Source organism: Ammodytes marinus (assembly GCF_949987685.1).
Source record: "Ammodytes marinus genome assembly, chromosome: 23".
NCBI classification, from domain to species: Eukaryota; Metazoa; Chordata; class Actinopteri; order Uranoscopiformes; family Ammodytidae; genus Ammodytes; species Ammodytes marinus.
The window spans coordinates 19,028,660-19,043,048 of record NC_137227.1 but is presented as its reverse complement, the minus strand read 5'-3'; the positions used below and the strand labels follow the sequence as shown (position 1 = coordinate 19,043,048).

Sequence of the window (14,389 nt, the reverse complement as noted above, 5' to 3'; positions counted from 1 at the left end):
ATTTCACCTCTGTCTCTCCGAACTGTCTAATAAAACTTAAAAAATTATCTATAACAAAAAAAAAAGAAGATTAGTTGGACTAGTATATTTATTTTTTTATTTGTATAATCAGCTCCCAAGGAAAACAAAATGAGCAGAGTTTATTAATATATAAAGATAATAAAGTTTGATAAAGAATTAAAAGTATCGCACAGATCATTATTTTAAATGGTTTCCAAACTCATAATACTATATAAAATGCTTATAAATGATTCATTTGTAAACGTATGATGGCGAAAAATGAGGGCTACTTTGAGAATATCCAATTTTCTTTGACTTTTAATGTAACTTAATAAGGAATTTATTTTTTTCTCAAAATAAGTCGCCTGCCACCCCCCCCCCCCCCCCCAACCCACACAAACACACCCACACACACACACACAGTGGCCCTTAAATGCTGTCATTCAAATGTGCCTTAACATGTATATTTCTAGAAAGAGAAAAGTATAGTTCTCATAACCATTGTGTTTAAAGCAGAAGTCGATATATGATGTCATTGGAACAGCATGGGTCGCCATGGTGATCAATCTTCCGGTTTCACTCTGCTCACGAAGTTCAGAGTGGAGGATGACGGTAGGATTCCTAGTCTGACCAGTTCAGATCTTATCTGGAAGAGAAAAAATAGATTTTTTTATTTTTTATTTCAAAAAAAATTCTGGAAAACAACAAAGGAAGCAAACATTGAAAAAGTAAAATATAAAAGTGATAAATATAACAATAAAGAAACTAATGCAAAGACAAGCACAATCCAACACAGGCTCTCACATTATCCCCAAAATCCCAACCGTTGCAAAATGAGTAAAAAATTAGAACAATTCTTATTAAGGATGTCACAAAACCCGAATCTTCCAACGGCGATGCCAAAATTCTGAAAACGTGATGCTACTCATTTTTTACATCATTGTAGCCAAACGAAAAAGAACGCCTACAGGTGCGCGCGCCGCCCATACACCGGCACATGATAACAACAACAACGATACATTGAAGATGGCGACACGCGCATTTGAAAGACATGCACTGCCGCTGCTGCCGAGGGCTCCGGACTGCAGACATACGAACGCAGCAAAGCAGAGACGAATCGAACACACACTCGGTGGAATTTTGCCGTTTTGAAGCACCTCAGAAACCGACATCCAGATACATCAAATAATTTAAGGTGAGTGAGTTTCAGTTCATGTTAACGTTGCATTACCAACTACGTATCCAGTGTTATTCTTGTCGTGAAATACACGTTTTAATCTTTTTTGTTTAATACAGCTGGCATTGCTATGTAGCCAACTAGGTATGTTTCTGTAGTTAAATGCTACAGTGTTTAAACTTACATAATGTAACGATAGGCTGTCGTGCTCACCATGCAGTCTGTCATCCTTCATCACAATAAAACGTTAGAATTATTTAAATATGTAAGGACTAATGTTCCCTGTCACCATGTAAGTAAATGTAAACTTCTGCTTGCACTCTGAGTATGGTGTGTGTGTGTGTGGGTGTGGGTGTGTGTGAGTAGGCCTAGCCTACATTGTGTGTGCAGCCACTGCTGTTCTCTTATTCATTGATCTATACCTGACTATTACATTTCTAGTATTGTGACACCCCTAATTGTCATACTGTATGTTGGATACATTATTAGGAAAGTGGTAAACAACCCAATTATGATGGTATGTGGTAGACGTGAGTTATATGAATGTTTACACTTTTTTGGGAAAATGGATAGCAGAATGTTATCAATGTGCATAAGTTGTCTTATTTACTTACTTCCCCTTTTCTTTTTATGTATTCATTCTAGTTTTTGGTTTTATTCATGTCATTTCTCTTCTTTCCCTTGTCAGTAGATTTGTTGTTTGTTCAATTGAATATATGGATTGTAACTTCTCTTTGCAATGAACTGTTCATTTGGAAATATAAAGTGTAAATTGGAGAATAATATTGATAATATAAAAAAAAGATTTGCACTTCAGATTAATAACTAGAACTAATGCTTATTCGATGAGTCTCCTCGTGGTTAGCTGATGTGGACTGACCTGCAACACAGCATTCCTGAGATCTTCATCAGACAGCGGAGTCGAAGAGGAAATCCTCACTCTCAGACCGATGACAACTAGAAAAACACGTTTACATTAAAACCTCTGTTACCCCAAATCCACAAAACCCTTCTAGCTACTGTGTGTAAATATGGGAGTTAGCTGCATGACATGTCAAAGTATGAGACTAACAAAATCATTATCACATTTGCTGTACTCACGTAAGTTGTAAACCCAAATCAGTCCCTTCAAAAGCAGCTTTTTAAACTAAGTTTTATAATATTTATGAACATTTATTTTCAATAAGATTTTTGTAAAAGCTTATTGGAGGCTTTCAATTAAAGGTCACAAAGAAACGCAAATTGTAAAGTGCAGTGCAGACATACATCAACGCATGAGACTAACAGAACCATTATCACATTTGTTGTACTCACGTAAGTTGGAGTCTTCTATTTCAGGTGTTGTAGTCGGCGGGGGAGTTTCCGGGGTTGGAGTAGAGGCTGTTGTAGTTAACGGTGTAGTTTGAACGGTAGTTATTGCTACTGGAGAAGTTATTGGTTGACTGGTCGTAGTTGTTCTTGGGTCTGTAGACATGAAATTCATACTTCGATTAAGGGATCACATATAGCGTCACTCAAGATATAAAGACCGACAGGGTGAACAGGAACCCAACGCGATGCTCATCACATGGCTACTAAATAATTAACTTAATAAATTGAAGCAAAATGTTGTTTTACTTTTATGTTGTATTTGATCTAGAAACGCCTTTATTGCCACAGTGAGGGTGTAGCCCACCTTTTCAGATTGTTTTTTATTATTAAAGTGAAAATTTAAGTGCACTGATAAATACAAATAACCAATGTGGTTCAACATAAAAAAAAGGTTCAATTGCAGGCTTGAAAATGTGAGGTAACTCAACAACAAGATAAGAATTGTTTCAACTCAAAAGTTGTTTAATTCATTACTATTTATTGTTGAAACTTGATACTTAAATCCACTTACGATGTTACGTTATCCGTTAAGGAAAACTTTATCTTGCTTGAAGTTTACATTTAATTGAAATGGCCTGTAATCCTGATTTGGAATACTGATGAAACTTCAAATTAAGTTAAAATGGGATAAATAATTTTATTAAGTGGAACTAAATGAAAGAAACAAGTTCTGCCAACAGAAGAAGTCAAATAAAAGGCTCTGTCGGCTTCATCTTGTTTTTTTAAATCAGCAAATTATTCTGAAACATGGACAGACTACTCACCGCTGGCAACCTCCACAGAGACACATCGTTCCTCCGAGTTATAATGTGTTGTGCTGAGGAAACAACAATATGACAAAACCAAATCATTTATTTAGTTATCAACCATTCTGTTTTCAGTAAGTAGGAAAAGCTTATTGTGACACAACTGTGAACGATTACAATTTCTCTTGCAACCAAAACTGCTTTCATTCTTTGATATTTTCACACTATTTTCATGTAAGAATCCACAGGTCAGTGAGTTGAAGACAAAAGACTGACTTGAAAACTGCATGGGCGCGAAAGCAGATGTAGAGGTTTGATCTATCGTCCTCAGACGGCGTCAACCTCAGGATGAACTGTCCTGGTCCGGTTGGTCTGGGTTATGTTTGCGTTGGACGGATTATCTACCTCCAGCCTGTTTGCGTTTATCTCCAGCCGAGAGATCCTTTAACAAACAGATAAACAACATCTGGTCAAATTAAATTACCATTTCTAATAAACCTTGACAGCTTTGAACACATTGTGAAAGGGGGGTGGGGGGGGGGTTGAAACGTTTTTATTCATGAAATGAATCGCAAATTAAGATTTTTACTCTAAATCGAATCAAATCAGTTTTATTTTTTAGCCCAATATCACATTATAGACATTTGCCTCAGGGGGCTTCACAGTCTGTACAGTATATCACCCTCTGCCCTTAGACCCAAAGCTCAAAAAAAGTAAAGACTCCCAGTAAAATACCCTTTAACGGCGAAAAAAACTGAGAAATCTCAGGGAGAGTGAGTGAGGGATCTCCTAGGACAGACATCGTGCAATAGATGTGTATACAGAACGGAACAACAGAACATCACAAAGGAATACAGTCACTGACAAAATGTTTATATGCAAATACTAAAGCTGTAGGGCATAACTTCTGACGCCCCCATCAGGAATTCTGAGTAATGATAACAATACTGTCTAAACAAACAAGACATGAGGTAAAGCTGAGGTAAGCCTTCTGTGATTGTGCATGGATTGTATTGTTGGACAAACTTTAATAAATTTGCAGAGATAAAATAAAAACAAAAACCCAGCTCGGTAGTCAGCTACTTCGTTTATGTTGTTTCTTTTCTTTTGACTTACGTAGAAATATTCGCCTGCACATTGATGCTGATTTCTAGGGTCTGATTGACGGCAGTATACAGTCGAACTCCAGCAACTGGGGTTGGAGGCAGGAACTTGGGCATATAGAGTCCATCTGTGCAGAATAGTTCTCTATAATACCCTGGGTAAAAATCAAAAGAAAAAATATTTTCTGTGATTTCAGTTGACTTTGTTAATTGTCAAAAAAGGCAATATCAGACATATTTATGAAATCAGCAACTGAATCTGAAACATGGACGGACTACTCACCGGCAACAGCCACATAGACACAACGTAGCTCTGACTGATACTTCGTTGTACTGAGGAAATAAATTAAGAGCTTGGTTACAATTTGACAAGAAATAATAATTGTTTCCTCAACTGTTAAAAACCAATCTGTGTTCGGTAATTAGGAAAAGCTTATATTGACAAAAGTGTGAACAACCAAAACACTGACTTGAAAACTGCCTCGACGGCAAAGCAGATGATGTGGATTTCTCCAGCTTCGTCCTCAGACGGGGACCAACTCAGGTTGTACTGTCCTGGTCCGGTTGTAGTCTGTTTGATGTTGTACGGCCCACTGACCAGCAGCTCAGAAATCCTTTATCAAACATAAAAACAACATCTTGTCAAGTTAACCCTTAGGGCCTGTTATAATATTAGGCACACTTGTACCGCTAAGGTCCGTAAAATGGACATTTCATTGAGGTAGCTATAAAAAATACTATACATTATTTTTTTTCTACTTTTTTTTTGCCAATTCTTTTCCCCCACATCTGACCTAACTATTAATATAAAATATTCATGAATTTTAAAAGATTTTAACCCTTTAAATGCCAGGTTTTGGTCATGATGCCATCGTATTTCAGATGAAAAAAACTGAAAAACTGAAATATTTTCAATATACTACATGCAAACTCATTTTTTTTGTGTTGAATTATTAGGCCTGTGATGTGTCAATGATGAGCAGCAAAACTGATTTTCAGGAATTATTATTTTTTGTGCAGTGTCACATACTCACACTCGTACCGCTAAGGTCCGTAAAATGGACATTTCATTGAGGTAGCTATAAAAAATATTATACATTATTTTTTTTCTACTTTTCTTTTGCCAGTTCTTTTCCCCCACATCTGACCTAACTATTAATATAAAATATTCATGAATTTTAAAATATCTTAACCCTTTAAATGCCAGGTTTTGGTCATGATGCCATCGTATTTCAGATGAAAAAAACTGAAAAACTGAAATATTTTCAATATACTACTACATGCAAACACTTCGACATGTGGCGGGGAGACGGGGGATCGAACCTCCGACCCTGCACACCAGAGGCGAACTCCCTACCACTTCGCCACTGCCGCCCCAATGTATTCATGAATCGCAAATTTTGGACCTTAATTTTAACTGCTGCAGGTGCAGAGGTATTTAAAAGGTGAAAAAGGCGATTTATTTATTTTAATATAAGTGTTAAATCGCTCTTTAGTCATACAGTGATCACTTACATAGTGTGCGCGTTTCATAAAGTCGATCTCTCAGTCACCCGCTCTGCATGTAATCGGCAAATAAACTTTTCGGGGATCCCGAAACTGATATCCAATCAGAAGGGAGAACGCTACAAACCGGCACCCGTCTCACTGCCGGTGCACGCGCAGAGCGACCGATGGGTGAATGTTTATGTGCCTACAATGGTGGAGCAGGTAAAAATCCTTCCCAATGTCTGTTTTTATGGTTTTTAATCATGTTTTATCACACTTACCTATCTGAGATGATGCTAGATAACTCGCTGCTTGAAGACCGCAGTGCATTAATGTGGTGACGTGGGGACGAGGCAGGGGACTGCTATCTGCAGTCAGTGACAGGAAGTTAGCTAAACTGACCATTCCGCTTACTGAACCTTTGAATAAATGTTTTATATTTATTTAACTAGTAGCGTGTTTCCTAACTCTTGTCATGGAAAGTACGATGGCATGTTAGGGCCATTGTAGGTTTAAAAAAATTAATTAGAGCCAGGGAAGGGGGGTAATATTTGAGAAATAAATCAAAAGCATAGTCATACAATTGCCAGAAAAAAACTCTGAACCGCTTCACTGTGGTAGAAAGTCAGGTAAACAAACGGCAAAAACGTTTACACTAAATGCACATAGAAGATTAAAGACATGTGATTTCTTCTGACTTACATGGAAATATTTGCCTGTGCATGGATGCTGATTTCCAGGGTCGGATTGACGCGGTTACCCTGCACAGCTCCGTGGTATGGGGTTGGAGGCAGGAACTTGGGCAGGTAGAGTCCCTCTGTGCACGATGGTACCGCAGGATCCACTAGGGGAATGAAGAAAAATACAAGTTTTTACCTTTTCGTGTTGAAGTAATTTAAACTAGCTGGGTCCATTTGGGGGTGTGCCCATTGCCCATTATTCCTATTGCTCAATAGTATGTCATATTTCCCATTGGACCGAAAGGCCATTAGGAAATATGACATAATTTTTGGTAAGGCACAATTAAAACACGATACAAATCCAGCTATGGGTATTATTTTTCGGGATAACGGACTGCTGGACAGGTCTTTCAGAAAAATGAGCTATTAAGCCGTCGGAATAATGACATGGCAACCACTCAACCAAGATATTTTCATTTTTAAAGATTTAAACCCTGTGGCTGTAAATCCAGCCAATCTTACCGCTTAAAACAAACTGGACGGGTATTTTGCTGATAGGGTCATTGCTATTTATCGTCGTCTGAGACCCGTCGGTTTGAGTCAGGGTGATCGTCCGCCGGGGAAAATCCTCGATCATCAGCTGTACAGCGTACAGACCTTCATTACTGCTATTGGTGGGGCTGAATCTCAACGAACAACGCTGCAATATGATAAAACATTATTGTTATGTATGATGACATTAGCGTGATCTGGTCGTCTTAGCTAATAGTCCCTAAAACAAAAATGTAAATTGAATGAGGTAGTAAGATCCATCAAGCAGATTTTAAGATATTTTATTAGGCAAGTTCTTTGATGAAAAGTCAGTGGATCACCAAATTCATTAGGATTCATCCTTTAGGCACAATGAATATCTGTACCAAATGTTGAGATATTTTATTGTGTGAAGTTCCTGTGTGCGTGTAGACATGGCCTGAGTCTGCTTATGGATAAAAACCCTTGTTTTCACAACGCTGGTTACTCACTTGAAAGAGGTAGTGGCCAAAGAAGTCAAGAACAGACGGTGGAGTGCAGGGGTTACACTCTGACAATGCTGTGGTTCCATATCGGCATCTATTATCGTCAGAGTCAAGGTCCAGCACCAACAGGTTAAAATCTCTCGGACAGTTTGAAGGAACTCTGACAATGACAAACACAAACAGCTTCAGCAGCAAATAGTCAAGGAAATAGTCCGACACATAATGACACCCAGACCTTTTTCAGTATTCCAGTGTTTCTGGTTACATCTTCACATGAAACTGTTACATCATCAACATGATCAAAACTTTCCTGAAAAACCTGCTGTATACAATCTGACACATTATATGCCCCCTTGTGGTCCATCTGTGCACTGCAGGAAACATTATGGTAAAAATAACACATATTGTTAGAAATGTTTCAACATAGACATTTACTTTATTGAGCATCTTATATCACTTAACATTGCGTACCTTGTTCAATGGTAACATCTTATATAAAATGTGTTTCATTTCATTTTTTCATTTAACTTTTATTTATCCTCGAGAGACCAATTGAGATATCAGATATCAGATATTATACATATTTATTTTATGTAAAGGACAGAAACCGTTTGTTTTTTCGACGGCTAATCAATAAAAATCTGTGAAATGCATGATGTTTCAAATAGGAAATCACATATTAAATTGTGTATTTTTTAAGTATTTTGACAAAACATCAGATAACACTTATTTTATTTTTTTGTCTATGTTTTGATGTGTCAGGCTTCAAAGGGTAGACAAACATGGGAATGGTATCAATGTTCTCATCTTACTCTATCGACATCTAACTGGTAAATATATTCAATCTCAAATGGCTTTACAATCTGTGCAGCACAAAACACCCTCTTTCATTGGATCCTTGATTAGAGAAAAGGAACAGTGAGGAGGCTTACCTCAAAATCGGCAGGACGTTGGTCAGTGGTGACATGTTGAATCTGCCAGTGTCTGACCGGCACCTCAGATCCACCAGAGTCACAGCTTTCCAGAAACGTATCCCATTTACGATGTTACTTATCCAGTTACCACCTTCTAACCTGTGGTGGAAGTTCATGGGAAAGTTAGTTGTAGTCATGTACATTTCCAATATGGTAAACCCTAAAAAAGTGTGTTAATAAATCATTGGATTGCCAGGAGCATCAAGAACAGCAATGTCAATGTGACTACGAGCAACTTTCTCTTTTTGTTGATTCTAGTGCCCCCCTTTGGACAAAGGCGGAAGTGTTTTTTATGCCGCCCGCGCCTGTTTGCTGGTGGAATGTGTTTTCGGAAGCGAGTAAAAGAAAGATGGCAGAATGCATTCCAATTAGGTAATGCATTTAAATATCACTAAAATAATATGATGATGGTGTAGTTGAGCAAACCTTGAGTTATTATGTTCATAACAGGAGGCTCCAGTCTGATTACAGTAAATCGTTCGGTCTGAGTTGGTGGGGTTTCGAACCTGTGCAATTTCATTCACAATATTTATGCATATTTTGAGCTTTAAAGTAACAAGCTCTACTGAAAAATTACACTATATACTCAATGATATAGTGTTGGCCTCTTTGGAGACAAAGCGGATACACATCACCTACAAGTTAAACAGTTTTTATCCAGCAGACAAGGTGCAATTCAAAACCAAGACAATAAGGTGAAAGTAAACTAAAAATGCGTTTTGTGATTTCAACACTGCCAGTGATTCCTTTGATGTCTTCCTGAAAAACCCAATGAGTGAATTACAGACAAGATACTTGAACAAACAAAATCTGCCAATTTAATTTTTTTTTTTTTAAGTTACACTCACCCCAGCTGAAATGGAGCGTTCCTGGGAACCTGCCGAGTCATGATTCCTTCTCTCTGACACCATTCTCCAGAGCTCTCGTTGGAGACCTTGTTCAGCACTAAAGAAGTCTGATTCCCACAGTCCCCACTGTTGCATTCCCAAGTGTCGACATCAGTGCATGACTGGAAGTTCAGCTTATAGCGAAAGACCACCTGCAGTGATCAAACCATAATACAATATAATACAAAGAAAACAGTAGCATGGCCTTTGAACTCACTTTGTAAGCAAATCAGGGTTGACTGAATAAACACTAATACATAGGCTACATTTAGTAGCTGTGTATCTGGATATCTGAATCTTATGGCAGTGGGGGCGGGACCCGATAAGCCTTTGGCTTCTCCTGCTTCCCTTCGGACGATAACACAAAGTAGTATGAATATGCAATGAGAAAATTATGTATTATGTGTAATTGTCCGGAAGAATAAAAAATAAATAAATAAACATACCGTGATAGATCCAGAAGTGTCAATCGATTTGGGGTAATAGGTCATCACTGTCCCATAGTAATTATTTGCCTGGGAGCTGCAAACGGGCAGCATCAACAACAGCAGCAGAGAGAGCAACATAGTGATAATGACAGTCTCTCTACACAACGACAGATAGTTAAATAAATACCACACCCCTGTGCTCTCTTTTAGCAGGTTTAGCAGGTATGAGCAAAGGACAGATAGCCTGGCACCGCCCGCCTACCTACTTCCGCTCAATTTTCATTTCACTTCAGTAGTCAGTCTGAGGCTGCGGTGCATTCATTTGTTCCTGCTTGTCCAGATTTTTAGATGTCCAATCAGCGAACAGAGGGAGCGGCTGAGAACGATTACGTCGAAGTTGTGCGCCAGTTTCAGTTGAATGCTGCGTTCCTTTATACTCGGAACTTGGAAATTTCCGACTTGGTAGTTCCGAATTCCGATTTGTCTGTGTTCCAGTGCATCTGTTCGGGAAAGTAGGGACGCCTACAACCTTTCTCATCCAAATAACTAAACGTTAGGCTTTAGCGAGTTACCGTTACCAAGTACCAGGTACCGGTAGATCCATAGACTACAATCAGGGATGGAAATTAACACCCGCCACACGCCAAATGTGGGTAGATTTGCGTGCTGGCGTGTAAATTGTGTCACTTCACCCGCCACTGTGTCGGGTAATATTTTCCAGTCAGGTCCGATCGAATTTGCATATTTAATACATTCGTCATACGCATGATGACAGAGCGCTGCACAGTCCCACAGTTTCTTTTTGCCTTTCATATTGAACTGAACTACGGCGCGATCCGCTCCGCGAGGAAATACTATCTGCGAGTTGACGTGTGGAGGCATGAGTCGACAAATCAATCGACTTACTTTGCCCCTTTTTTCTTCCCACAGCAGAGGTTGAGGTGCTGAAAATAAAGTGAAAAATGCGCTTTTCCTTTAAGCAGCATAGCTGCCGCCGTTATGTTACAGTATTTGCATCAAAGCCCTAATGGTAATACAAATGAGAGGCTTTATTTAAACGCTGTCCGTGCTTAGGAGGTGATTGTAATTGTGTCGGCTGAAAACAGAAACTATAACGGAGGGACTCCTCACTGTAGTCCCTTGAGTCGCGCAGTCAGTTTGCCGACATCGCTGTGTTTTCAGGCTCGAGACATACAATCAGATCGCATACGAACAGCGAAGCCTTTCCCATCGATATTGCTAACCGGGAGAATATCCCCGGTTATTATTTTAGCCACAAACCACAGAGTTCTTCCGCGCGCGGCGGCTCGCTCGCTCTTTTGAGAGATCTCACGGTGAAACGCTGCTTTGCTCGGACGAAGGCATCGTGTGTTTCTAGGTGATTTAACATCATAGCCTCAGACGAGCGTTTAACATTATGCTGCATCTTTTGCACTGTTTATCAACAGTGAAAACATGGTCCCACACCGGACTCTTATGTGAAGCTGATTACTTCATGCGCGCACCTTGCAGAAGTGACGCTCCTGCAGCGCGCTCACGACCAGCCGCTCAGAACTCGCACGGTGACATCTCCGATTAATAAAACGGCACAACACCCTGATTTTCAGATTTCTATTTTTAAATTCGACTTGAGCGCAAGTGGAAAACCGGTCATTGGTTTGACACATTCACACCCCTAATGCATATGGAGAAAGTGATAAACACTACCACACCACAAAAACTGATCAGACCTTCATCTCTTATTAGTTAATGATATGAAATGTTGATATTGTGCACAATATCAACATTTCATATCATTAACTAAAAAGAAAAAAAGAAATCTAAAAGGTAACTTCAATACTGTATTATACTTATTGACTAAATGATGAAGAAAAGGTGTCTGCAGGGCCAGTGAAAATATACAAGGGGCCAGTAAAACTCGGATCTATTGGCTAAGCGGGCCAGTTTGGAAAAAAAGTTGAATTGAACCCAGAGTATATATGGAGTTCAATTATAAAATGTTTTGAAATAAAGATGGCGTGTATTGTGTATAGTAAGAGTGTACCATTTGCAACTCAGTTCCTTGGTAGCACCTACTTACAGTATAAATCACTTCTGATGGAAAACATTTGTATGAAAAACACTTTTATTAGCTATTCTTACTATTGTATTGTTTAACATTAACGCATATATTAAAAAATATACTGCGTATAAAAAGTGGCTGGTAAAAAAGATGAGTGGCTGGTAGATTTTTAAATCTACCTGCCACAGTGGCTGGTAGGCAAAAAAGTTAATTTCCATCTCTGACTACAATGTAGTGAAGTGGGAAATGTCCAAGTTCCGAGTACAACTGGAACCAGGGCTCCAGACTAACTTTTTTCATTGGGTGCACCGGTGCGCCTAACTTTTTCATCTAGGTGCACCAGCATATATTTTGGGTGCACCAAATTAGTGCTGCATGAATTGGAGAAATGCGATTATAGTGGCCAATATTGCGATTTGCGACGCAATATAATAAATGGTAGGCTATTATGATTCTACTTTCTTGGTTTTCAAGGAAGATTTGAGAATATTGACAGCTTCGATACCTGATCTCAATTTAAAACAAGCACATATTAAGAATCAGTGAAAATATAAAAAATAAAGCTTCTACTAGGCCTATACTGTTTTCAAAATAATAAAAATTATAGTTAAAAAATGTAATAAAAAAAAAAAATACTTCCCCATTAAAATAAATGCATTCTTCCAAAGACAATAGTCTTTATAAGCATTATCGAGTCTCCTTATCGATCCGGGTCTTTATCGATACCACTATCCATACTTTTCTATTATTTTGTTGAAAGATAACTGGTATTATTGCTTTAATTGCCCATAAGATGATCAGAGCTCAAGATAGGATGTTAAACAGGTCATAATTCCATAGTTAGGCTACTATCTATTTTATATTGCTGAAAAAACAAGTTTTTCACCAAAACTGTATTATTAAAATTTCTCTCCAAAAACCAAATTTTTTTTTTTTTTGTTACATTTGAACACACCATGATGACCTTTTATTTACCTTTGCCTAAAATTTATATTACCGAGGTGACCTGAACACAACACATTTGACACCGTTAGCAACTTTTTTTAAGCTAACTAGCTCTATATCACATGCTATATCCTGCCGATTTTAACATGGATTTGAAAACTGGATAACTATTTTTAACTGACAGGACTTTCTACACCGTCCGGTTGTATGATAACTACCGCTGCTTTGAATGACTGTTGATGCGCACGGTGCCGACTCTCTGAGCCCGTCTGCAGCAGCAGCTGTGCGCATTTTTTTTTATTTTTTTGGACTACAGGTAGACGGATACTGAGTTGAAGGAGTTTTTTTTCAACCCAAAGACAGTTCATGGTAGGCAACTCTTTTATATGCCTTTGTTTTCCGTCACAGTTCAGCATGGATGCTGCTGCGCGTCGGCGTCCATGTTTGTTTGTTTACTCTGCTGTCGACTCGGCAACCGTCTTGCACGCCGTGTAGGTGCGCGCGCAGATACACACACACACACCGACACACACACACACACACACACTGTCAGAGGGGCGCTACCAAAAAGACGAGAGGAGCAGTTGGAACGTATAGACACACGCGCGCACATTTATCCTACATTGAATCGCAATCGCAGCAGCCAATTTTGCGGTTATGTAATTGCACTAGCTGCTCATATCGCAATTAGATGAATCGTGCAGCACAACACCCAATATTACATTTAATATGACGTGATCAATTTCAGGTGCACTGGTGCGACCAGTGGAAATATCTGGTCGCACTCCACAGATTTTTGGGCGCATGTGCGCCCAAATTAGGCGCACTCTGGAGCCCTGGGAACGCACCGGCAGATTGGTTGGCTGATCCAGAGTGGCACTGGGCAGATCCAATAGTTTTAAACTTCAACAGAAACCCGCCTCCAAGTATGTGAACGTTTGCCAATAGAGCAGTTCCAGACCTTCTGTACAAATTAAATTAAGTACGATGGTCTGGTTGGACCAGGCTAAAGGACAGACAGACACACAAGTAATTGTGCTTTTTCATATGATATCGGCCCTACTCTACTCTACTCTACTCTACTCGCAGTTTTACTTGTACCTCCTTTTTGGTACCTACTCTGTTGAAGATCCAAACAAGTAGGTACCAGGTACAAAATGGAGATTGGTAAGAGGTGGTAGCTTCATAAATGGGCAGCACCCTATCAAGCTAATTTTGCGGTCGCGGTTTTTAAGCTTGCCGTCTCTCCGGTTTTTGTTCTACTTTCTTTCAAAGATGGCATCCAGGGCAACCACACCTTGGCAGGTGTTCAGAGAAAGGTTCAAGGAATGCAGTGCTCTTAAAGTCATTGTCAATAGTGCAGAAATTAGATACGTATGTAATAACAAAACAGAGAAGAAATCAGATTCAGAACTAGTATGAGGTGTGTATGTGGCAATCAGTAGTGCATGCAGGTGTATGGGTGCAGTATATTGTGTGTAAATGTTCTAGGGTGTGAAACTAAAAAAAAGG

The 14,389-nt window shown here is 39.0% G+C and overlaps 1 protein-coding gene across 1 annotated transcript; it reads right to left on the bottom strand.

Annotated features, from left to right (window-relative positions):
• Positions 1 to 420: 420 nt before the first annotated feature.
• On the bottom strand, positions 421 to 10,007 carry LOC307269161 (uncharacterized protein). The gene is made up of 14 exons (XM_080052006.1): positions 9,889 to 10,007; positions 9,404 to 9,594; positions 8,514 to 8,654; positions 7,588 to 7,741; positions 7,088 to 7,265; positions 6,588 to 6,729; positions 4,868 to 5,011; positions 4,681 to 4,730; positions 4,411 to 4,552; positions 3,571 to 3,736; positions 3,313 to 3,365; positions 2,492 to 2,641; positions 2,058 to 2,134; positions 421 to 646 (listed from the first exon to the last, which is right to left on the bottom strand). The coding sequence occupies exons 1-10, from the start codon at positions 9,979 to 9,981 to the stop codon at positions 3,622 to 3,624; spliced, it is 1,350 nt and encodes a 449-aa protein (XP_079908132.1). The 5' UTR covers positions 9,982 to 10,007; the 3' UTR covers positions 421 to 646; positions 2,058 to 2,134; positions 2,492 to 2,641; positions 3,313 to 3,365; positions 3,571 to 3,621.
• Between the last annotated feature and the right edge of the window lie 4,382 nt (positions 10,008 to 14,389).